Source organism: Nothobranchius furzeri, chromosome 6, assembly GCF_043380555.1.
Source record: "Nothobranchius furzeri strain GRZ-AD chromosome 6, NfurGRZ-RIMD1, whole genome shotgun sequence".
In the NCBI taxonomy this organism is placed as follows: Eukaryota; Metazoa; Chordata; class Actinopteri; order Cyprinodontiformes; family Nothobranchiidae; genus Nothobranchius; species Nothobranchius furzeri.
The window spans coordinates 66973567-66999982 of record NC_091746.1 but is presented as its reverse complement, the minus strand read 5'-3'; the positions used below and the strand labels follow the sequence as shown (position 1 = coordinate 66999982).

Below are 26416 nucleotides of genomic sequence, written 5' to 3'. Positions count from 1 at the left end.
ATGCGATGGCTCGGTCTTCTCAGCCCCAATTGCAGAGTGCATGGTCAAAAGCTCCCAAAAGCCAATGTTGCATGATGTAGTTCTTGTAGTAACACCCGGGGGGGGGGGGGGGGGGGACCAGAAGACTTGTTAGTGTTACAGCGCTCTGAAGGAGACCACAAAGTGGCGTAAACTACGGCGTGGTGGAGGGATTTCTGTCACATTATACAAGCTCTGGGAAAAGAGAAACAACGATTTTTGAAGCAGCAACAATGTTTTTTTTTCCTTCCATTTCACTTCACCAGCAAATCTTCCAATTTTGCACATGTTGGTTTAGCGACATCACTTCATTTCCTACTGAGTTGCAACCAATCAGCTTGAGTTAATAACAAGTACCGCCCAGTTCCTCACTGAACTGCCCCAAAAGGTTGCCCTTTCGACTGGCCTGGTTAAATGGAGACCCATGAAGGTTCAGTAAGAATAAAATTACTTGGCAGTTGTGATGGAAACTGTTGTGTCATTATCTTCCCTGGACATTATTTACTGTTATCTTATGTCTTGGGACAAAACTCAAGGAATACCCGGGACCACATCTAGGAGTTAACCCTATAATGCCTGAATATGAACAATAATAATGAAAATAATTTATTTCATGAATCTTTTATCATAATCATTTTCATTTCATTATAATTATATAGCAATCTAGTTGTGAGAAAGAAATAAAATTGGCCCTTTCTACCCGCAGATCCTCCACAAAAGGGCAGTAGACATATCAGTCAATCAATGTTTATTTGTATAGAGCTTTGCATTACCCAAGCAAGGACCAAAGTACATTTAAAATGGAATTTATAAACAAGTAAAACATTTAGGAACCACCTTAAAAACAGCAGAGCAGAAGATTCAGTACACCAGAGCATCAGCAGCTCAGCAGGCAGAGCAGGTTTTCCAATAATCGGAAGGTTGTGGGTTCATTCCCAGCTTCTGCCAGAGAATACAGCTGTCGTGTCCTTGTGCAAGACGCTTAACCCACCCTGCCTGCTGGTGGTTAGGGTTAGTGTTCGACAGGGCTCACCTCTGTCAGTGCGTCCCAGGGCAGCTGTGGCTACATCGTAGCTCATCACCACCAGCGTGTGAATGTGTGAATGACTGATTGTGTTGTGAAGCGGCTTGGGGGGTTGCAGAACTGTAAGAAGATGCTTTATAAATACAGGCCATTTACCATTTACCGTTACAATACCCCACAGTGTTCAAAAGCCCTGCAAGAGGTTTGCTTTCAGTCCAGGTTTAAACAGAGTACTGTCAGTAGGCGCCCGCGGGTCAAGCGGAAAACAAGTGATAGCTCTACTGTCTGTATTCAGATCTTGAAACATGCAAACAGAATAGACCGGAAGATCTCGTTTCTCTACCATGATTTTGTTATGAGAGACTGTCTGAGCTAAAGGAATGGACAAGAACACGAAAACCTTTAGACGCAAACATTAGAAACTTGAACTCAGTCGTAAAGTTTGCAGGGAGTCGAAGAAGTAATGAGAGAACTGGAGTAATATGTATGGGACTGGAGTCCACAAGAGGGTATTAAGTATTAGCACCATTGATTTTGAAATTGGTCAAGTTATCTTTCTTTTTTCAATTTTCTTATGAAAATACCTGAGATATTAGGAAACTTCCACATCAGACCAGGACATGCATCAAAGACCGGGAGGTAAAAATCTTGTAGTCATTCTGAACAATGGTTGTAATTTTTAGAGACTAAATGTGTCACATGATTGATGTGCTGCTTTGTTGTGTTGATTTAAAAGTTTCTAAAGGGAACATCCAACCAATGTTTGATAGGAGCTAAAATGAGCAGCTTGATCTTCATCCAACAGCAGGCCTTTTATTGTCCTTTTGCATCATTCTTTTATAAACACCGCTGCCATCTTATTTTGGATTTGGTGTGACGGCTGCTCCTTTCGAATTTTACCGATGGCGTGCGTTTGTGAACACACGCTCTAAACGTGTTGTTCTTGTCACTTGCAACTTTGTTCCTAATCAGTAAATCAGGCAGTTTCCCAAAATGAGCAACGATTTAAACAGTGTTGATTGCGTTGCACGTTTTATTTGCACTTTTCCTAAATTAGACGCCACTCAGTGAGGCACTACGCATTCAACTTTTTAAACTGTTGGGAAAAACTTAAAGGCTGTTTGTTTTCTTCCGCGTTCTTCTGAGTTAAAAACCTTTTGATCACAAATGGTTTTCTGCCCAAAAAGTCGTGCATTTGTCTGAACTGCTCCTCGGTTGTACTCGTAGTTCTGACACAGCTCCGTGTCACTGTGAACATTAAGCAAATAAATTCACAAGGACTCTACATTAGTTTAGTTTATTTCAAACAAAGAAAACATACATAATTTTTTTAAAAGTACCACAAACAGAAAAAATACATATCATCCCTTCTGTGTTTGAAAAGGAGTAGGCTGAAGTGGAAACTTATATATCCCTACCCCTTTATACAAGTAATTTTTACTTGTTTACTAAATCTAACACATGTAGCGTTATGGATTTATGCTGGGTGCGTTATGACTGTAAACAGCATGTTGCATGAATTCACGTCATGAATTGCAGACCAGAACCACCTCCGACCCAGTGCAGCTGGCACCGAACCGCAGCCACTAGTCCCCGCTGCTCCCGACCGGCGGCACCCGCCTAAAACGGGCCCGTTCGGGCGGGCGGAGGGACCAGCGATGCTCGGCCGGTGAACAGTCTCCTGCGTCATGGCATGTTCTGGAAGCAGAACGTCAGAGAACCTTACACCAGGTGTAACAGTGCAAGAAAGATTTTGTCGTGTCTCGTCCATCTCCCATTAAGTTCAGAGCAACTCGCGTTTTTACCTTCTGAGCCGACGTAAAACTCCGGGCAGATTCCTTAATATGTCTCACACAAACAAGGACTGTCCGTAGCTTAACTTAACTTTATGACACAGGGTAAAACAAGGAATTGTTGATAGAGAAATGAATACACACAACTTCACAAGATGGAAGAAAAAGGCACGGAACCGAGCAACGGAGGCTGTGAAAGCCGACCCGTCCACCGGTCCAAAATAAAAAAAAAATAATAATAAACCCTACGCTGCCGAGATGCTATCAGACGGACAAACGTAGCAAAATGTAGATTCTACACACCGTAGCGATTTACAAGAACCACCGCCAATGCGGGTTTTGTGAGGACACAGACTGACTGTGTCAGAAATGGTATGACAATCTAACGGGACGCGTTCCCTTTTTGTCCAACTGTGGTGCTAGCTTAGCTCTCCGGCCAGGTCTAGCGTTCTTTGTCTGTAGCGACCAGACTTAAATTTTCCCGATTAACAAGTAGGCATCTCGCCCCGCTTGTAATACGGACTTCAAAATACGTACGCAATCTGAATGCAGTAACGCGTGACGGCCATAACCCGGCTTACGACGTTTACCGTGCAATCAAGCAACAGTAGGTGCCTACGGGCATTCCGTTCAGATTGTTTCTATAAGTCGCTCATGCAATGGAGATATTTTCCACAATAGCTCGCCCACAGTGTCAACACACTGAGACGAAAGGTGTCCGAGAATTTAGTCTCGGTTCTGAGGTTCGGAGAATTTAGTGATAATTTTAGGAACTGAGGATAAGCTGCTCACGGTAGCTCACCCAGCAATGGTCAGAGCGGAAACGTAGCTTTCCGACCTGAGGTTAGACTAGAGACGCGGCGGCGCGTCAAAATGGACAGAATTGAGTCAAAAGCACAACTCACACGTTCGCTCCGAAGGCGAAGATGGGATAAATCAAAGTTAGGTCTGTAATTTGCGGTCAATTTGAGATCGGAGATCTTCCCGGTCAAGTTTCCACCAGGACGCCTCCCGGAAGAGTGACTTCAGCGGAACAATTTCCGGTTAAGTTCAAAATAAGACATCAAAGTGAAACACAGAGAAAAGCGTTGTTTGTAGCTTTTAGATGTAAGAAATCAGACATATCGCAGATATAGAAGACTGGATACGCTCGCCATTAAATGTAGCGTTATGGATTTATGCTCTTTTATGAAAGAGAAACCATGCTACGTATTAATTCGGAATATTAATTTTAATAAATCAATAACCAAATTTTATATTGTTCAGAAGACTCAAAGGTTGTTTTCATCCATAAACTGCCGATAATATCTGAGTGTCTGTGTTTCAGTTCAATGAGGAAACAAGTTTGAAGGATTAAAAGTTTTAATTCTTCAAATTAAACTAATGATTTTGAAAATTGACAAACAGGAAATAACAATCACATTGGCAACTTTGTGGGACAATCTTTTAACAGTTTATATGCTGTTCTTGCTCAAATAGACCTTCTGGTGAATTTATGAAGATTGAGAATGTTGTGACATGAATGCGTGTGTGAGTCTGATTTTGCTTCAAGAAGAAACAGGTGTCTGAGTGAAGTGATGGTTTGGATAAACTTAGGTCTTATCAGAGAACTGCATCAAACGCTAAAACCGTGCTCTGTCTCACCGAACTCTTGTGGACCCTCTTTCGGATCCGGGCCGTGGAGAATGTTGTGGTTCATCCAGATGACACCGGCGGCTGACAGGAGACATAGGTGTCGAACGGAACCGGTCCAGAGTTGCCCTCGGTACACGTGGATGGTAGAGCGTTTTATCGATGCGCTTTCTTAAGTTAATTCACTCAGAAATCAAAAGACTCGGTAATGAGTCTTCGTTAGAAGTCGCGATTCAGCTATTCTGCCTGGCTTGGCAGAAACAGCGTGAAAGGGGGGAAGAACGAGCCAACAGGCTCTGCCCCCCCTTTGGTTTTCAGGTCTGTTCTCTCTCGTTGTCCAACACGAACTGAACTACAAAAGACTGAAACTTACCAAAAACCTCCCTTCTCAAAGCAAAAACATGTGCGTCATCAAATGTGTCTGGATTTTACTGTGGGAAGGTGTGTGTGGGTGTGTGTGAATGTTTGTGTGCTTGAGTGTGAAGGTCAGTACCAAACATTCAACATTATCTACTTAAGTGTGGATTCATTAATCCATTATAATTACCCCAAAGCATGAGAACCATTCATTTGATTAAATACATTTATAATGAGCAAAATGATAATGGTTATTTTTAACATTAAAATCAAGAAAAAGAAGTTTAAACTTTATGTTTTGACTTGGTCTGGGTACAACTCATGTAAACACATCTTCTGGTAGACTGCAGGTGGCAGATGTTATGGTTTCCTCCCAGACTCGCTGGCGTTCAGGACTTAATCTGTGGGCGAAAGTTCTCAATGACCCAGCTTTGACCTAGCTGCGTCCAGCACCACCTTTGTGATAGAAAACCCATATTTCCTCACGTTACACACAAAACCTACATTAAAACAAACTAAATGGTACAAGTCACTAAAAAACCACCAAATTATATGGAAAAAAACAAAAAAAGAAAAAAAAACATCTTTTTACAATTGATACAATTTACTTTTCCTTGGAATAAAGGACACCCACATAAATCATCTATTTTCCACTATATACTTGTTCAGAATATGTTTTTTATAATTCATTTATAAATATAATTTCTATCATTTCATTTAAGGTGTCAAAATAGTCAAAATAAGTCTCCCCACAGCCAGACGTCTTGTTCGTAACGCCGCTCAGTGAGCTGCTTTCTCTTCCTCTGTCGTTTTCACAGATCATTCCTTTTGAAGCGATGTCAGCACCGAACAAATGGAACATTATGGTCAATGACTCACAGGTCCTGATGAAAAGGTAAGTCGGGTCAATGGGCCTTTAGTGGTCAATTAAAAGCAGATCCTGCCCCAGTAATCTGTGGATCCTGGCTCTTGTGTTGTTTTTTTGTGGAGGGAGCGGGTTGTAACTTACGATGTGGTTAGACCACTGTGAATCGATGCTCTCGGCTGCTCGGAGTGTGCAGCCCCATTAAGCGGTAGTTCCAGAAACCTGGCCTGGAGATCCGGTGAGCGGAAGGCATCGGTGCTGAAATTCATTCCACTTTCCCCCTCAGGCAGTCGCAGCAGTCTGTTATTCTCGGTTACATGCCTTTTCTGCTTTTTTCCTTCTCTCTGTTTTTATTTATTTTCTTTCTTCCTCTCTCGCAGTCACAAGGAAGTGGCGGACCACATTGAGGCTGTGGCAAGCAGGGTGGTGCAGGTCTCAAATCGGACTTTCAGCCTCCTGATGGATCTACTGCAGGACAACTCCACAGAGGAGTACATCATGAATCTGACAGAAAAGTGAGCAAATATGAAAAAGATCTCATACACACATTTATACGCACATAAATCATTGTTCACTCTTAATCCCAACAAGCAGCACAAGCCCCTGAATTACACCCCCTTCACAAGTGCACCTATCCTTGTGATTTAACTCAGAGTCCCATTTTTGATGCCACCCCCTTTTTTTTTAAAGCACATTGAAGTCAAGGAGTAATACATTAACCACAGGAGGTCAGTTTCTCCTCGCTGTAAGCCTGTGGCTTCCTTGGATTTGCTGGCTGCGTCGCCTAGCGTGTGATTGCTCTGAGGATTATCCTGAATGCCAGGCAGAATGATGCAAAAAGCCCTCTGGTGGCCATAATGAGTGCAAGGAAGAAAAAGAAGGAGCTCAAAATTGATTACCTTCTTCATTTTCATCTTCATCTATGTTTGTATGGTTCCTAGGAGGCAAAGTGAGCAGCTTCTGCACTGATGGGAAGCATCAAACGGAATTTTGCCCTAATGCTTCTTTGGATTTTGATACTTTAGATCAGGAGTCCTCAACTAAAAAATGTTTGAGGGTCGTAGTTTTTTTCCAGCAGACACCATGAGATGCTATTCTAAACTAAAGTTCAAGCATTTTTGTATCTTAATTAAAGAGCAAATTGCAGGTTAAAACATTTTTCTAATTCATATAAAATGCTGTCCAAAAAATACTATTTGAAATATTTAGTTTTAAATAATATTAAATATTATTATAATATTTAGTTTGAAAATGCATAACAGCAGAGTGTTTGGAGTAAAAAGTGGCCTTTCTCAGCAAAGCTTCTATAAATGCACTGCTTTCTAAATCTGAACCTCTGACGTAACCAAAGGGAGTTAGAAGCTCGGCGCTGCCTCAGCTCAGTGTGGAGAGAGGGTAGTTTTAGGGTAGAGAGGTCATGTTATCGAGTCAACATGTGTTTACTAGTTTTGGATTGTGTTCATTTTGACAAGCTATAGTTTGTGAAGGCTGTACCAACTCCAGCCTGTCTGGACATCGAGTCCACAAGTTTCCAGATAAGAGAAACAGCGCCTCTATCTCCGAGCCTGAGGGCGTTTGTGCAGCTGAAAAGACGGCTTTCTGTAGCCCACATCGGTCGGTACTGGGACAGGGAGGTCCATGCTGGGCACCGGAGACCCGTGGAGGGGTTTAAAAAATCAAATACAGATTTCTGGAGCTCAGATCACCGTTAGAACCAGGTCTGAATCGACCACTAGAAGAGACGCGCGACTCGGTGGGCCAGTCGAGCTGGTGTCTGGGTCGGAACCAGATCAGAACTGCCACCTGGACCACCCGGAGTGGATTCATAGCTTTTAAAAATACCAGCTCGACTGGCTCACTGGTGTCTGGGTCGGATCCAGCTCACAGAAGCCCGCATGAGCTCCTGAACCGGATGACAGGTGTCTCTCTCCCCCTCTCTCTCTAAGCGCTAAACTACATTAAGTGAATGAGTATTAACGAGTGTGAGACAGCTGCCAGACGCTCATTGTTATTATATTATATTAACTGACCGATACTATTTTAATTGTCTGGTACATGGTGGTAATCTGTACAATATTGTGATGTTAGCACGTGAGTTTAAGCTAGCATCTTTAACTCAAAAGACACCTGCTTCTCCATAATCTCTGCTTTGGCCGATGGTTTCTCACTCTGGTTTGTCTCTGCTCTCTGGGGCGTGCAGCAAACTCATACCTTTATGGTTTTGGTCCATCATAAGTAGAATTATAAACATTTACAGTTTCCTCTGTATCAGAGGAATCCATGTTTTTCACTGGATTAAGCTAACAGGACTCCCTCAGCTGAAGTCAAATGGTTTGGTAAAAAAAAATACATTTTTCTCACAAAAATGACTCTAAAAACCTAAAAAATGTATCTATATGTAAAAAATGTTTGCTGTTTAATATTTAAAAGAACTTTGTTTTCCATCTAAACTTTTTTGATTGTAGTTTTAGTTGTATTTGGAGAATGTAAACAGTTTTAATATTTGGGACATCAATTTTGCTGCTAAACTTCAAAGTACCCCAAATGGAGGGTGTTAGGGCCCAAAGGGCTGGGTGGAAATGTCTGGTGGGTCGGATATATTTAGGTTTCAACAAGTGTATTTAAACAGATGTGTTATTTATTTTTTGTAACTTTTTTAACACACACACACACACACACACACATATATATACACACACACACACACACACACACAGAGAGAAAATGTGTGCTGTTACTTCCTTACAAATATGTCAAATTAGGGGAGGGATGATGGATGAACAGATAGGTGATGGATGGATGGATGGATGGAAGGATGGATGGATGGATGGATGGATGGATGGATGGATGATGAATAGATGGATGGATGGATGGATTAACAGATATATGGATGGATGGATGATGAATAGATGGATGGATGGATAAACAGATATCTGGATGGATATATGGATAGATGATGGATAGATGGATGGATAAACAGATATCTGGATGGATTTATGTATATATGGATGGATGGATGATGGATAAATGGATGGATGGATGGATGGATGGATAGATAAACAGATATCAGAATGGATATGTATGTATGTATGTATGGATGGATGGATGGATGGATGGATGGATGGATAAACAGATATCTGGATGGATATATGGATAGATGATGGATAGATGGATGGATAAACAGATATCTGGATGGATTTATGTATATATGGATGGATGGATGATGGATAAATGGATGGATGGATGGATAAACAGATATCTGGATGGATTTATGTATATATGGATGGATGGATGATGGATAAATGGATGGATGGATGGATGGATGGATGGATAGATAAACAGATATCGGAATGGATATGTATATATGTATGTATGGATGGACAGATAAACAGATATCTGGATGGATGGATGGATGGATGGATGGATGGATGGATGGATGGATGGATAAACAGATATCTATGATGGATATATGGATGGAGAGATGATGGATGTATGGGTGGACATGTGGATGGATGGATAAACCGATATCTGTTATGTTATGTTTATGTTTATTTATTTGTCAGACGCTTTTATCCAAAGCGATGTACAATTTATAATCTATAGGGCATCTGTGGGGGAAACCGGAGTACCCGGAGGAAACTCACACATGCATGGGGAGAACACGCAACTCCACGCAGAAACCTGCAACCTCCGTGCTGCGAGGCAACAGTGCTAACCACTGCGCTACCATGCAGCCCTATCTGGATGGATGGATGGATGGATGGATGGATGGATGGATGGATGGATGGACAGCAGTGGTGTGCATCTCTACCTGCCTCACGATTCGATCCGATTCCGATTACCTGCCAAAAGTTTCGATTTGAGTCTGAAATGCATCACGATTCTTCAAACAAAATTTTTCTTTACATAATAAAAGCAGTAGAATAGTTTTCAATTTCTTTTTTATTTCGATATCCCTAAAAAACAGAACATACTGTACATCTATTCACTATAGTGAGCAACAATTTTTAAAGTGTGCTGCCTATAATTACTTAAATAAAATAAGAAATAATGTTTTCTGTAGAGCAGCTTTAAGATAGAATACAACTGAATTTTAAAATAGTAAACAAATACTGTGTTAAGTGATTCTTTCACATCCAGGATCCCAAAACCGAAATTAGCCTAGACATCCGATTTAAATGTAATGGGTACATCTTTGATTACTGATAGTAGTAGTGATGTTTATTTGACATGGACACAGCAATTACATTGGACGAACCAGATGCATTGTTTAGTGTGTTAGCACACGTGCTAATTTACAACACTTGTCCATAGAACCTTTCTAAAAAGTAGAGTACATTTAAATAAAATACAAAGAGATCCACAATAAATCAAACAGAAAACAGATTAAAATTGCAAACAATTTTCAATAAAAAAGAATAAAAAGAATAAAACAAGGCAATTTGAGCAGCAATGTAAGACTTTAAAACTATTCATGTAGACATTGTTGTTTAGACTTTAACCATTTTTTGAGTTCTTTGTTAAAAACTTTACTGTCCGTTTCTAGTTTTAGGTCAGCAGGTAGAGAGTTCCAAAGTTTGGCCCCCTTTACAGAAAGAGCAGACTGACCAAAAGAAGTCTTGCACCGCGGGACGAGACAATTGCCGCAGGTGGAGGCTCGAGTGATCATTCTATGAGAGCTCTGACGTCTGATGGCCACAGTAGAGACCAGTTTAGACAAGTTATCATTTAAACAATTGAAAAAGAATCTTAGAGTGCTAAAATTAATAAAATTTTCAAGTGAGAAGATTTTGTTTCCTTAAAATGCGACAATGATGCCATTTCAATGGTTTCTGGTCCATAATTTTTTATTGCTTGCTTGTATATTAAGACTATAGGTTTTAGAGTGGTGGATGAAGCCTGTGACCATGATGTAATGCAGTATGATAAGTGCGGAAAGATCAGTGCATGCATGTACAGTTTAGCAGTTTGGTGTGACAGGTTCCTTCTGATAAAACGGAAGCAGTTTAAATGTGTTTTAACCTTATTACAGACGTGCTTAACCTGACTGTCAAATTTTAGGTGTTTGTCTAGGATGATCCCAAGGTACTTCACATCACTCCTTACTTCAATGATTTCCTCTTTAATCCTAACCTGAAATAGTTCCTGATCAGGCCTGTTTCTCATGGAGAAGCATATGGACACAGTTTTTTTTAACATTAAGAGTTAGGTGGGATGACTCTAGCCATTCTGAGATGTCTGATAAAGCCTGCGTCAGGCGCTCTCCTGCCAGGCCAGGTGTTTTTGTGGACACATAAATGACGATGTCATCAGCATACATCTGGCAGTTGACGCCTGAGCAGCTCATCGGAAGGTCATTAATGTACATTGTAAACAGCAATGGACCAAGCACAGATCCTTGTGGTACACCCATGTTGTTTGCAAGCAAACTTGACTTGACCTCATTAACCCTATCTACCCTCCAGGTATGAACTGAACCATTTGAAAGCTTCAGGTGATATTTTAAATTGCATTAGTTTATTAACCCTTTGATGCATGAATTATGAAATCTTCAACCATGATTTTTTAAACAATTGTTTTCATTCATCTTTAGGTGTGAATGGAACAAATTTCATATTTACACATTTTTTGTAACATTTAATTTACACATAGTTTATTACATGTCCACCTCAGTGGACAGCGTGCATTCTGAACATGAAATATGTTGGCTTGACTTACTGAAGTCCAAATGGAGGGGCTCAAATGCAATAAAGTCTTCAACAGCTGTGCTTAATAGCAAAAATAAATAAATAACAATTTTGAGTACCTGTCCACTGTAGTGACCATTATGCATCAAAGGGTTAAGTAATGTTGGCCCTGTATCCCTGTCGGCCATTTCTGTTTTAAATTGGCGCTAGGGCAACGCAGTGTGCATGTCATTGCAACTCTGCCCCCGGAATTAGTGGTAAAACCTCAAAACTTTATTGCCCACGCACGTCCAGAACATAGACGTAGACATAGGGAGAAAATCTCATTATGTCACGTTGCTGCATCGATGCAGAATCATGCACGGCTGAATCGCAATGCATCTTAGAATCTATCATTTTTCCCACCTCTAATGGACAGATATCTAGATGGATATATGGATGGAGGGATGATGGATTTATGGATAGATGGATATATGAGTGGACATATGGATGGATGGATGGATGGATGGATGGATAAACAGATATCTAGATGGATATATGGATGGAGGGATGATGGATTTATGGATAGATGGATATATGAGTGGACATATGGATGGATGGATGGATAAACAGATATCTGGATGGATATATGGATGGATGTATTAATGGATGGATGGATGGATAAACATAAACAGATGGATGGATGAATTTTTGGCACATTTAAAATAGCTATGAATAAATTCATCCATAAAAACTTACATACTTTTGTTTCCAAACGCTATAACAAACAGATGTTTTTGTTCTGCAGCCTTCCTGCCACAGCGTTGTGACAACCTTCCATGAAGAGCACAATACTCCAGTATCTCTGTACTCCACCAAACATGTTAATTATTGTGAAAACTAATGCTTAGCAGCCAAGACCTGCACATGCTATTGCTGTATCTACTCTGTTGATCCAAAACAGACTGAATGTCGTTAATGCTGTGAAGCTGTTTTAAAAAAAATGACATTTTGAAAATCAGATCAACACCTTTCTTTTGTCATCTGGCTTTTTTTACACCATGTGAACATTTCCTGGCTCCTCAGCACTTGTACATCACCATCATTATCAACGTCCACTAAGACTAAAATTAATGTCAACAACGTGTGTGACCCAAAATGTTCCCATCAACAAGCTGAACACGTACAGGAAATGTGATGCACTAATGTTAACACATCCTGGTTGCATTACGTTTTTATAACTTTTTCTTCTATGTCAGGATAACTGAAATGCAGCAGCTAAAGAAGAACCTGACATCAGAGCTAAATAATACCGAAGCTGAACATCTGGCCCTGGAGGAAGAAAACGTTGGTTTAAAGCTTGCCCTGGGTAACATCACGTCGTCTTTACCTTGGCTGGGTTTGATGGATTCCAGATCAGAGATGAATGGAACAGAGTTCAACCAAACACATCCAACCAACACAACCGAGGTGAGCCCTAAAAAATGAGATGTTCCTCTCACAGGCCACTTTATTGGCTACACACATTCTGCTGCTTGTGAAAATGAAGCCAATCACACACATGGAGAAGATGACTTGGCGATGTCATGTTCTGTGTCCCTTTGTTCCCCAGCCCCTCCAGTTCCCACTCCAGGTTCTCCTTTTGTGTTCTCATGGCGCCCTCATGTGTCCTTTGTCTGCGTCTTTCCCCATGTGTCTCCTAATGTTTCTCCATCCCTCTCTGGATTCCCTTTTGTGTTCTCTTAGCGCCCTCATGTGTCCTTTGTCTGCATCTCTGTTGTGTGTCTTAAGTTATAGCCACAGCCTCTTGTTCCCCAGTTCATTGTATGTGTGTATGAGTGTGTGTGTGTCAGTATGTGTATGTGTTTGTGTGAGTTCTTCCCTTAGTCTTTAGGTTTAGTTTTGTGTTTTATATAGTGTTAGGTTTATCTGCCCTCCACTGGTTCGCTTCCCCATCCAGATAATTGTTGTCACCTGCCTTCCCTCCAGCCTCACTCCACACACCTGCTTCCTGTTTCCCTAATTGCTCCTCCCTGTCTATATGAGCCCTCCTTGTCTCATTGTTCTTGTCGGTCCATTGATGTTGTCAGCGTGATTTATTCTCAGTCTGCTCGTTCCTCTTGTGTTTTTGGATTTCCTGATTTTTGACTTTGCCTTCCTGCCCTTTTGGATTTTATGTTAGTTTTGGGGTTCTTCCTAAAATAAAAGGATTAGTCTTTACACATCTACTCCTACCTCGTGTCATCCTGGGTAACTGCATTTTGGGTCCAAACCATCCTCTCATTGTGACAGGCGATGTTTTTAACTGAAGCTTCATTGCTGGTTCCAGACGGGCTGATCTGAGTAGTCTAGAAGCCGCTGATCTTCAGCGTGTCCTGGGTCTTCCTTTGGGTCTTTCCCAGTTGGACAAGCCCGGAAAACCTCACCAGGGAGGCATCCAGGAGGCATCCTAACCAGATGCCTGATGACCGAGCTTCTCACCCTCTCTCTAAGGGAGAGCCCAGCCACCCTGCAGAGAAAACTCATTTTGGCCGCTTGTATCAGTGATCTCATTCTTCGGTGACTACCCAAAGCTCGTGACCATAAGGGAGGGAAACTTAGATCGACCGGTAAATCGAGAGCTTCACCTTCTGGCTCAACTCTCTTTTCACCACGACAGATTGGTACAGCGCCCGCATCACTGCAGACGCAGCACCAATCCACCTGTCGATCTCGCTAACCATGTTTCCTACCCGCGTGAACGAGACCCAGAGATACTTAAACTCCTTCACATGAGGCAGGACCTCCTCTCTGACTTGGAGAAGGCATTCTACTTTTCCGACTCTAGTCCATCGTCTCGGATTTAGAGGAGCTGATTGTCATCCCAGCTGCTTCACACTCAGCTGCAAACCGCTCCAATGAGAGCCAGAAAGCGGCTCCAGCCCTGTGTGATTGTGTCATATTAATATTAACCAGAACTGTTGAGGAATCCGACACCTTGTACAATCTTCACAATGAAGAAGTAATGTGTTTCTGATGACAAAAAGAAGGTCCAACCCATCATTACCAAAGTGAACCTAAAAGGATGCAGGAATCATCTTCATAAAAGCAGGTCAGCCTTAAAGTGACTTGCCGTAAATCCTCTAATACAGGCCCGGGCCTGTATTTGACTCAAGCTCATCAAGCCCCAGGCCTTTATTGGAAGGAGGGTCAGAATTAGAGGCAGGCCTCTGTTTCTATTTGAGCAAAATGAACTAATGGTTCGCTGGAGTTTTTGGCAATTAAAATTGCGCCCACATTTTCAAAGTTAAACACATTTCTTTTAACAACGGTAGTTTCTGCTTCAGCCCTCTCCCCCCTCCCTCTGTGCAGCAGCACAAACTCACTGATGCGCCTGCAGCCTCTTGGAGTTCCTGCTGCTCCAAACATTAAAATAATTATTTCATTTTCTGTTCCTCACTTCTGATTACCTTCAATGGTGTCTGTTTGTTGCAACCACCAGGTACAAAAACTAACTTGTTTTTATTTGACTATTTTTCTGTCCTGCCTGTTTATTATCTTCCTGCATCTCCTCTCAATCCTAAAGAAAAACTGCTACCTGGGTTCATATATATTCACCTTATGAGTTACCTTTGAACTGCAGTTCTAAAAGATCTACCGACTGCAAAAACAGCGGAGTGCTCGCTGCTTGCCGGCCGCATCAGTGATCAGTGCGTCACCAGATGACAAGGTGATGCGCCCCGCTCCACAGCGAAACGCATCAGGCGCAAATAAAAGACAGAAAACATTAAAGGAAATGAACCGACATAAACGATCGTGTGTTAACTTGGTTTTTGAGGTGGCGACACCTGATTTGATAATGTTACTGTGGCCGTGCTCAGGACGCAGATCTACCGACCGCAAAAACAGCGGAGCGCTCCCTGCTTGGCGGCCGCATCAGTGATCGGTGCGTCACTGGAGGACAAGGTGATGCGCCCCGCTCCACAGCAGCGAAACACATCAGGCGCAAATAAAAGACAGAAAACATTAAAGGAAATGAACCGACATGAACGATCGCGTGTCAGTACTGACGCTCTGGCACAGCGCGTTGCCCCCCCGAGCGCAGGAGCTTGTCACCTGCTGACAGCAGACTGCTGTCTTTTCCGAGGGCTGCATCTTGCCGGTCATTATCACGTGACAGTGACTAGTCGATGACAGGCATAAAAGTCACTATAGTGAAGTCGACTGGTTCATACAACCCCTATTGCTCCCCAGTGTTCTGCAGCGTACGTTCTCTTTGAACTTGAAATCAAATTTTCGCCTCCTCTTCGTCTCCGCACGGTTAAAGTTACCCTCGCGGTCTATCACTGGCAAATCAAAAGTGAGACGATGACACAACCGCCCCCCGTACTTGCTTGTTACCACATTCCACCCGGCCACAATAAGAGACCGGCCATTATTCACCGCCGCCGACTCCGGCACCGGCCAAAATATGAGACCCGGCCGTTAATTGAATACAGGCCTGTATTAGATGATTTACGGTAACTAGCATCTCCAGAAATCCTTAGAGGATCATAATTCCATGATGTATCTTGGCAGCAGCAGGAGATGGATATGAAGTGCTTCTCAACTGTTTGGCTGAGGCTTCACAACCACGAGGTGATCATTCAAGTGTCCCTCCTGAGTTACCGTTTGGCAGGCAGAGGACACCAAGTTGGCACAGGGGAAGGGGAAGATTTTGGCAGAATGTACTGCATATAGAGTGCATGTTGTTCCAGAGGAGGTGTGTGTGTGGTAACTGCTGCAGCATCTTTTAGCTTTTTAGCCGACAAAATGCAGCAAAATGACTGATTTGTTTGAGGCCTTTTAAAAACTGTTAGCTATGAGTGCACAGAAATCTAACTAATGATGTCAACGAAGAGGTCCTCTGAGAAGATCCACATGTTGCTTTTATACGAGTGACAGAAAGCAATAAGGTCTGCTCCAACAGCGCTCGCTTCTCTGTCTTGCTGCTTCTGTTCAGTGGGGTGAGAACTTTCAGAAGCAAACTGAAGAGCTCGACCAGCAGATCCAGAAGAAAGAAAATCTCATCAGTGAGATCAGCGAGAAGCTTGAACCGCTGATACGGGCAGCCAAGAGGAGCTTGGAGAAAGTAGAGGACATTAAAGTTGTAAGTAAATTGTAATTGTTATCGTTTTGTATTTTTTATTGCAAAAGGTTATTATTATTATTATTATTATTATTACTATCAGTGTTAATATTATTATCAGTAATAATATTACTAAGAATACTAACACTGAGTATTAATAATATCACTGTGTATTCTGTGTTAATTCAATTCTGATTTTGATAATGCTGCATTTTGTAAAAAGTGAAGGTATTTATAAAACGTGTACTTTTTCACTTCAATAAGCAACACTGAGTTACTAACTGGAACATTTACGGGGCAAAAGTTCATTTATATCAGTTATTTAACTCAGACTGAGAGACCATCTAAAGGATCGGGAACTGGTTGCTGGTGTTCTGGATTTGTTAGCCGATTGGAGCATGACACTTTGAATCTAGAATATTGAACAATATTCTAACTGTCTGAGATTTTGAATGTAGGGTTGTCATCAACTGTAAGCCATAATCATCACATTTAGAACAAAATAGGCTGAAATATCTGGCTTTGCCTGTAATGACTCTGTCTCATATATTAGTATCAACCTTTAAAGGTTGAATATGGAACAATTTAATAAAAAGCTATGTAAAAAAAGTAAAACCTCCATGGGGCGTTTAGAGGTGTTCAGAATGACCGTTGAGTATTTCATTTAACCCTCCCACTGCCTTTATGGGTGTGACCTCGCGAGGAAAGTTGACCATTGAGCAGGATTGATGGATTATCCCTTGATAAGTCTACGTGGCAGGGGTGAGGTGGTGCTCACTCCTCACCCCTGCCACATAGACCCAAGGGATAAACCATCAACCCTGCTCAATAGTCAACTTTCCTCACAGGGTCACACCCATTAGGACAGTGGGAGGGTTAAAAGCTATATCTTAACAAAAAATAATCAAACATTTATTTTGACGGGCACAACGCTGGGTGTATGCTTACATCTACCAGCCAGTAGAGGGCATCACTGCGGGTTGCCAAATGCGTTAAACAGTCCGCTCGGCACAGTGAGGCTGGCACTGTGGAAAATGGTGGACTCAACAATGCAAGCAGCTGCATCTGAGCCCAGATGTTCTAACGTTAAATCCTGTCGCAAAATAAACTTATTAGTAGAAATAAGTCCTTACCTTATTTTTCACTGGACATTGTGCTGGCTGGCTGGTCGCTTTACTATCATGAACATGACATCCCAACAGCTGGAAACTTTGTTTTATTGTTGCAACTACAGCCTTCACACACCAGATGTCACTATAGTGTTCCATATACAACATTTAAACTGACATAAATTAACCTTTGCATGACTTTTCCATGAAGTTTCATCTGTACACCACATTCTTGTCTCACGGTTGGAATGAGTAAACAAATGCAACCTTTTTGGTGCTGCTTGGGTAAAGTTTCTGCTGGGTTAAGATGCTATATGCTACAGCTACCACAAGGGGGAGCAGCGATCAGCATCTCATTTTCAATGCTTATTAGCGTATGTCTAATCCAGGATTATCATAGATTCTTATGCATTGTGAAGCCGAAACCTTCAGCAAACAAAATATGGTAGAGAACAAACTGTTACTACTCTGTGTAACACATAAGAATTCACAAAAGTAATAGAATCAGCGCAGCAAAGACAAATAAATAAAACATTTATCAATGCAAAGAAGTTGTAAAGTAAAAAATAAGTTGGTCTACATTAGTGTATGTCCTGATTATTCGTTTATGCTTTTTTATGTAATCTTTTATTCTACAGCTGCAGGCTCACACTCAAGAAGCAACGGCTGTGTCTTTGTCATCTGTGGTGATGGGAAAAGAGGTGGAATCAGAAGCGTTCAGCCTACACAGAGAAGTAGAGAGTAAGACTTTCTGTTTCCATGTCTTTATAATGTCATGTTCAACAATTGTCATCAAATTAAAGTGAGAGCTACAGCCTCTGTTACTGTAATAAATATGACATCTCCTATATAAAATATTGTCTGATTTGCCATTTGTTGACAGCACAAAAAGCATAAATGAAACAAGAAATTTGTGTCGGCAGAGGTAGAATACTTGGTTTCTGCGTAAGCAGGATAGGATGAGCTGGACAAAATTCAGCAAACGGCAATTCATTTGGATTTGATTTGATCTTGTCCCTGAATCAGACATGGTGGCGCAGTGGCCCCACCAACAAGCCCAGACCAGGGCTGCAGTGAAGAAAGTCAGACCTTTGGAGGACAAGGTGCTCGTTGAGGTCAGAAAGACGGTCCAAAAGGTCGAGAAGGCGCTTGAAGCTGCTGTGGAGAACTCCAACCTCGTCATTAACACCACGAAAGAAGCAGAGCATATAGCACAAGCTGCAGCACAGGTACGAGTTGTGCTGTTTTGGATGGTTGCCAGGAAAATAAGTTCTTACCAAAAAGTCTTAATTTAGTTCTTTCATGCTTAGTCTTATTCATTGAAAACCTTAAAGTAGAAAGGTATGGGATAGGATTTGTGGCTTAAAGAGACAATGTGTAGTTTTTAATCATTAATCACTGGAAATTTCCATCAAAATGTTGTTGAAAATGAACGAAATGTTGCCCAGTTGTTAAAAAATGTTGGCAGCGTTGTAACGTATAACCATGAAAATCAGGTTTGAAATACATGGGAGCGGGTCTAAATGCCATGTTTCCTTCTACGGTAGCCCAAGAGGACAAAATGCATTTTCTGATTTGTAACAAACAGTTACAAAACTTTCGTCAGTCTTAAATCTTGTTGTTTTACACATTTACCTCTTCACTTGTTGCCAGGGAAGAAAGGGAGTCTGATGTGCTTGTTATTTTTGCTGAAGTTTACACTCCCCAGGGCTTTTTTATCCTAATGGGCATATGTAGGTAACGTCCAACACAAAAAAACTACTTGCTTGCAAAGATTTGGGTATCTACTGCCCCCTATCACCAGGAAAAACACACACTGCCACTTTAAGGATCAACAGAAAACAAAGTCTCTCACAAAGTATACCTGTATGGGAAAAAAACAAAAAACGTTGATTGCCATTCATCTGTTTGGAAAAGGGACAGAAAAGGTGGACTTACCCACTCCACGCCCTCATAACCAATGAGAATGAAGGACTGATAAGCCCCTCCCACTGGGACTTTCGTGCAAAATGCAAACACCTGGAGCAGAAGTGATATCAAGGTGCAGCAAAAGCAAAGGGCTGTCACCAGACATGCCCTTCTGAATAAAAGCCTAAATAGTCTGAGTAATATGTAATTAATACATAAATTCTTTTTAATCTACAGTGACCTTGGGTGTTTGAAAGGCGCCTGAAATTAAATGTATTATTATAATAATGATTATTATTATTATTATTGTTGTTGTTGTTATCATTTATTGTCATTATTAATGCAGAATTAGGTGAGAACCAAAAAGACGTCAAAGAAATAAAATCAAAATAGTTAAGAAGTAAAAATAAATATTTTGTTTCAAAGTACAAGTCTTTATTTGTGAATTCATTCATTTGATTTTAGATAAATGTTTTAATTGTTTTTATTTAATTTCTTTGTTTTTATCTTTCTTCCCTTTGAAATTTAAACTTTTGCTTCTGAAATGTTCTTTTTTTGTTGCATTATTCAGATATTTTTATGTTGGACTGTAGTTTTTGAGGCCATATTTAAGGCTTTTGATTGTCAGTTTGTCAGTGTAAAAAAAAGTATACTAATTTGAGGAACAATGTTTTTATTTACAATAGTTATTAGAAAAAAAATTTACTTCAGAAATATGAAGTCTGGGTCCCTTTTCAATTTACAGAACTACAGCTGTTGTACATATTTACCTGATTCAGGAGAAGAAATAATAAGCCAGGCTTTGTGGAGATAAAACATCAACGTTGCAGAGCAAACAAAGTCAGTGGTAGAGTTGCGTTGCTGTTATTCAAAACGAGGTGAGATGTCCAAAAATCAGGAAAGTAGTCCAAATCCTGCCGACTGAAGCTGCTTTCTCCTCCAGCTAGCTGGTACTTCCTGAAACAGGTGCATCTGAGATGAGAAGTTCTGCATTGGGTTCTTCTCCCAGCGGGGATGTGGATCAGGAAGCATCATACGCCCAAACCACCTCGCCTCTGTTCGATGAGAAGCATCAGCTCTACTCAGACTTACATGCACGCTTTTGGCTTGTGGGAATAAAATGGAGAACCTATACACATGCTTGGGCAGAACATGAAGACTCCACGTGGAAAGACTGCAGCTGGGATTTGAACCGGCAACCTTGTTGCTACAGAGCAACCACCATTTAGCCCTAATCATTCATGTGTGTTCCTTCGTTTACAGGAATCTAAAACCATCCTGGCCCAGGCCAAACATACCAAGACCGCATCAACTCAGCTCAACACCCAGCTAGACGCTGAGCTGCAGAAACTTTCTGAGCAGGAGCTGCTACTGAAGGAAGCAACGTCCCACGTCACATCAGAGGTACGCTTACAGAAAATCACACCATTAAAACACCTCGGAGTTCATTTATAGAGAAAGGAAAAATGAAGGGGAAGCTTTATTCGTTAGGAGAAATGTTTACATATGCACCTCAGTAGCAGAGGGATTTGGTTCACAGCAAGAATGAGACTGGCAGGATTAATTATGAACCTGAGTCAGCACAGCCTGGAAATACATATTCATAGACTTTATGTGGTTTGCGACAAATCAGAGTTTCCAATGCAGACTTGATAAAAGCCATTACTTGATGGCAGTTTTAACTGAGGCAGTCTCTTGAATCACAGATTAAAAAAAACAAAACATCGACATTAAGCAACAAAGTTTAAACACAGACCAAACACCTTTTATTACGCAATGTTCTACAGTAGAGACAACCTTTGACATAAGACACATCAAAGTAATCCTTATACTGTAGAGATTTTTTACAGTACACTCCAAGTGTTTTTATTTTTGATTTGGGCATAGTTCTTGGGAGATGCTTGACTTCAATAAGATTTCCAGTAGAGGAGTGGTTCCGGTTCTGGATGAGGGCCTCCTTTATAGCTAATTTCCATCGCCGATCTGGAACGGGCTGGTCTGGTTATTTTTGGACCGGTGTGTTCCGGTATGGGTCTGGAAATTTCAGGCGAGTGTTTCGATTGCGGTTTGGGCCATCACGTCGGCAGGTGGGGTTAAATGTTTATGAAATGTAATGAATGAAATGTCATGCGTGACTTTTTCAATTGTGCAACTATTTAGTATTTCTGTGCTGCAATAAATGGTCTAGAGAGCTAAAGGCAAAAACAAAATGTTTACCACAACCTCCACATGTGACTCCAGAGTGCAGTCGCTAAGTCCAGAAGCCTGCCTCACTGCCTAGGCTATAAATAGCATCCAGCGCGTCGTAGCAACTCCGTGTATTTCTCCCATCCAAAAAAATAAATCAAATGAATCCATTCTGGCTGTTTCTGTCCTTAACTAATAATTATATTGTGTTTTAATTCCTTCATCTTGGCCTGACACTGTGCCAACGTCCGGTCTGACCCTTCGGCTGCCATCCATGAGAACAAAACTACTGATCCATCTAGCTCCTCCTGTGGACTCACGATGATGATGAGAGTCGTATGGAACTCTGAAGACGACCAAAACTTGCTACTTGCTGGCATTCTTTTCACGTTTATGTACAGCTAACAAAAACACAAACAACGGAACTCTGTTTGTTTGTTTTGCTTGTTAGAAGTGGTGATGTATTTCTGTCAACCAATCAGTGGACTGTGTTGTTGCTCCACCCTAACCGTACTGCTCCAGAAATGTCTGGACCTGCAACAGAAGGGAGCCAAAAAAGTCCCGTGATTGACGTGGTCCGGGCCGGTTGTCTGGACCGGTTTTATAATCGGAACAGAGAAGTTTGTGACCCGATCCATCCCATTCCACGCCAGTTTTAGCGATGGAAGAGGCCTATTCGATGGCCAGTGGGTTTACATGCTTTGAAACCCAGACTTCGTTGCGCTCTAATAGCGGTCGGTTGATGTTGATGAGCTTGCAGTGGAATAGATGAATCCAAGATGGCCTCTCAGCAATCGTCACAGCGGTAGGAGTGGTGAGGAGTACTTGGAATGGACCTTCTCACCTCTGGCTGCCCCAATTGTCTTGTTTCAGCACCTTAATCAGAACCCAATTTCCTGGTTTCACGACCTGTGGGCGAAAAAGCACAAGAAAATTCTGGGAGATCTCTCTTGGTTATGACAAGTTTTCAGCAAAAATTCTTATCATCCAATCTTTAAAGTATTTTCTCTGTCACTCTGGACTCCAGTTATTCTCATCCACCGTTGTACTAACAAAGGTTCTTTTAGCTCAAATTCAAGGTCCGGTCAAAATATCCAGCCATTACCTCATTCACAAAATGTGTTCTATTTTCTTATCTTATAACAGAGGCACACAGGTGGGTGCACAGCACCTTGCTACTTGTTAACGCATCATTCGTCTATTTCATTTGGTCAGTGCAATAATAAGAGAGATTGTGTCGGAAAATTGTTATCAGCCTCCCCTCCTCTTGAGGCGTGAGATAAACTCATGGCTCATCAGAGCAAAGGAGGCATAAAAGGATATAAGCAAAACAGGTCCGATGCCGGCAAGCAAGGCATCACGTATGTTGCCACATCAAACTGGTGGACAGATGCTGTGTCGTGTGCAGAATGTCAATAGAGGTTGTCGTCCGTCCGATCGCCTTGGTTTAAACTTCATTTTTCAAGCCCCACCTGTGTGTGAGTTGAGAGCTTCCAGGGGAAACCATTAACCTTTTGGGGGAGCTGGGCGCCCCCTAACTCCCCCGTAACTTGAATCCTGAGCGTACTCTAGCGATGTTTCTGGCATTCAGTTGTGACTTTTACAAATTTGTGATTTCATGACGGCAGGAAGAACATCTGTAGATGAGGGAAGCAGTAGCTCAGGAGGTAGAGCGGGTTGTCCAGTAATCGGAAGGCTCGATCCCAGCTCCGACGCAGAATTCTGCTATTGTGTCCTTGGGCGAGACACTTAACCCACCTTGCCTGCTGGTGGTGGTCAGAAGGACCGGTGGTTCCTGTGCTCGGAAAGCCTCGCCTCCGTCAGTTCGCCCCAGAGCAGCTGTGGCTACATTGTAGTTCATCACCACCAGGGTGGGAATGTGTGTGTGAATGGGTGAATGATACACTGTAGTGTAAATCACTTTGGAGTCCTCTGACTCAGAAAGACGCCATACAAGTGCGGGTCGTTTATTATTCATGATTAGAAGTAAGAAACCCCACATTAGAACACAAGGTTCACATTTATTGTTTTTTATTAGTTTCATCCAGTCTCAGAGAAACTCTGGTTGGTGGAGTGTGATGAAAGTGTTGGGTAATATTCAGAGTGCTTCTACAGAAGAGGAATTATTGTGCTTTTATTTAAGAGAGGTCCAGATTTGATCCCATCCAAATTACACAAAAGTTAGGATGTTTCAATTTAAATCGCTGCCCTCTACCTTTTTGTTTAACATGAATCAAATATGAAACAGAAACCGCTTAGAGGATATTTAGGAGCGGTGTGTACACTCTCTAGTATTCATTCCTTCTGCTTTAGCCTGCAGTGTCTCTGACCAGCATGAAAGAAGCCATAGAAGCAGCTAAACTCCAGCTGGAGGCCTACTCTTCCACACTGAGCGAACTTATCAGTAAGATTGGTAAGTCTCTCTCTCTCTCTCTATGGGTGATTGTCACTGGGTCGTCTGAGTCTACAAATCTTCATTTATGTTCAATGTCAGATCACTAAGGAGTTCTGAGCTTTTTTAACGCCTTATTTAACATAGAAATAGTTCCAGGACTCTAATCTGGGCTCTACAACATGCCTTACAGCCTGCTCACGAGGCCAAGTGTCCATTTATTTAACTGCATTAAAATAATTAAGCTGTTTTTGACCTAGAATTATGGATATCATGTTAATTAAAACTATTCCATGCATAATTTCATGTGTAATTTAGATAATTGACATGAAAGGTGAGGATTTGACACGTTGCGGTCCATGTGTTAATGTGCCTGAGAGGATAATGACCAAATCACTGTAATTAGGCCATCATACAGGCTGACACTTAGTTTAAATCTTTGAACCTAGAAAAAGCACGGATATCAGAGTCCTGTTTGTTCATGGTGTGATATCTTATTTACTCCATCTATTTTGTCCCTGGTGTGTCCCGCCCCAGATGGGAGCGTGCCGCTGGAGCGGTTCGATCGGATCTTGAATGAGACAGAGCGGCGTCTGAGCATGCTGCGAGGGAGCGTGGAGAGCCCGGCGCTGAGCTCCAAGATCCAGCGGCTGCGCACGGCCGCTAAGGAGCAACAGAGCCGCCTCTCCCTGATCGAGCAGGACATCCAGGAGATAAGGGAGGAGAGAGACAGTCTCAGGGACATCGCCTCAAACCTGCCTCAGTCCTGCCCGCGGGCCAGAGGAGAAGCCTGAAGACGAGGAAGAATCAGGCAGTGAGGAAAATGGATGAAAGAGATGGGAAAAGTCTGGGAGGTTGTTTTAATAAAAGGAGGCCCCCACCCCCCTTTTTTGGTTTAGATTTAAAAATTAAACGGTATTGTGTCCCCGTCTCACTCTCCTCTATCTTCCTATCCCCCCTTTAAGCTACAATTCATTTTCCCATGACTGTACAGTGACACACATACACTTCAGCCCAAAGCCTCTGAGCTGTCCTCTGTCTTCAGTGATTTAAAACTCAATCCTCCTCTTCTGTCTTTGTGGTTTTTCTTTCTCTGCTTTATCACCTTTTTTTAACAGCCATCTTCTGAACTTCAGTCTCACCGTGAATAATAAACTCTCATAACACTTTAATAGAATAATGCTGAATTAGTATCCCTTGGTGGAGGTAAAGTGTGTGTGTGGAGGCTCTGTCAGACTGACACATTCAATTACACTTCAACTCATTTCCATCGTCTTAGATTAACTACTAATTAGTCACCTTGGCCTCAGCGGGAATCAGGTCAAGCTTAAGCAAGAAATGCAGGTTTTCTCTTTTTTATTTTTTTTTTTGGGGGGGGGGGCTCACAAGGTGACAACAACCTCTTTGTGGCTTTCCATCTTGATGAAGTTCTCAAGCAAGTAAGCTATTTTGGTTCAAGGATGCTCACACAGTCTGAATGAGAGATCATCATAAATATCACATGTATGGGATAAGATTTGTGCCAATAAGATCAAACCAAAAACATTAATCCCGCTCAAAATATAACCAAATAAAGCTAACAAAAACTAAATTTCAGAGGCAAAGCAAATAATTATTCTAATGGATTTGATTTATGAAGCTATTTTTGAGGCATCCAAAGTACTTTCCATTCAAACGCTGCAACAATGTTCAGCTACAATGTAGCCACAGCTGCCCAGGGGCAGACTAGCAAAGGCAAGGATGCCTCTGACCAGCACCAACATTGCCAAGGCAGGTGAAGTGTGATGCACAAGCACACAACAGAATTTCCTGGAAGGAGCCTGGCTCAAACCGGCAACCCTCAGTTTTCTGGACAACCCGCTCTGCCTCCTGGACTACTGGTGCCCCAGAAAAATGTGAATACCAAAAGCCCCAAAAATTCATAAATAAACAATTTGTTAAAAAAATATTTATTTTTATATGTTATTCATTCATACGTAATTTCGTTGACACACATGTTTTGTTCTCACCTAATTTTGGATTACTCCGACTAGACTTTTATTTTGAAGGGCATGTTTTATTTCTGCTCTTTACATTTGCTGCACCTCAGTTATCTTTTGCTCTGGGTTTTTGGCCCAATCTCAATACTTGCACTGCACCCTGCAGTCTTCAGCAAAGCGCACTTGGAGAAAGTGTGCAGTAGAGATCGAGTGCACAGTACACAAGTGTGCAAATAATTGCCGAATTGAGACAAGGAGCATTGCATCTTTGATCGTATCACATGCCGGGATGCTGGTCGCTGTGAATCTTTTTTGAAAAACCTTTATTAAAAACTTTCAAACAAACAATAAAGCAATTATTTGAAATAAATTTTACTTA

The 26416-nt window shown here is 41.7% G+C and overlaps 1 protein-coding gene across 2 annotated transcripts in view; it reads left to right on the top strand.

Moving 5' to 3' along the window:
• Positions 1–25060, top strand: part of lamc3 (laminin, gamma 3) — a 267136-nt gene extending 242076 nt beyond the window's left edge. For both annotated transcript variants that reach the window (XM_070552463.1, XM_015943222.3), the window contains 9 exons: positions 5643–5719; positions 6070–6204; positions 12615–12825; positions 16337–16483; positions 18210–18312; positions 18598–18800; positions 20743–20883; positions 23980–24079; positions 24596–25060. In XM_070552463.1, coding sequence (XP_070408564.1) covers positions 5643–5719; positions 6070–6204; positions 12615–12825; positions 16337–16483; positions 18210–18312; positions 18598–18800; positions 20743–20883; positions 23980–24079; positions 24596–24852 — 1374 coding nt within the window. In that variant the 3' untranslated portion in view covers positions 24853–25060. The remainder of the gene's footprint in view (positions 1–5642; positions 5720–6069; positions 6205–12614; positions 12826–16336; positions 16484–18209; positions 18313–18597; positions 18801–20742; positions 20884–23979; positions 24080–24595) is intronic.
• The last annotated feature ends 1356 nt before the right edge of the window (positions 25061–26416 follow it).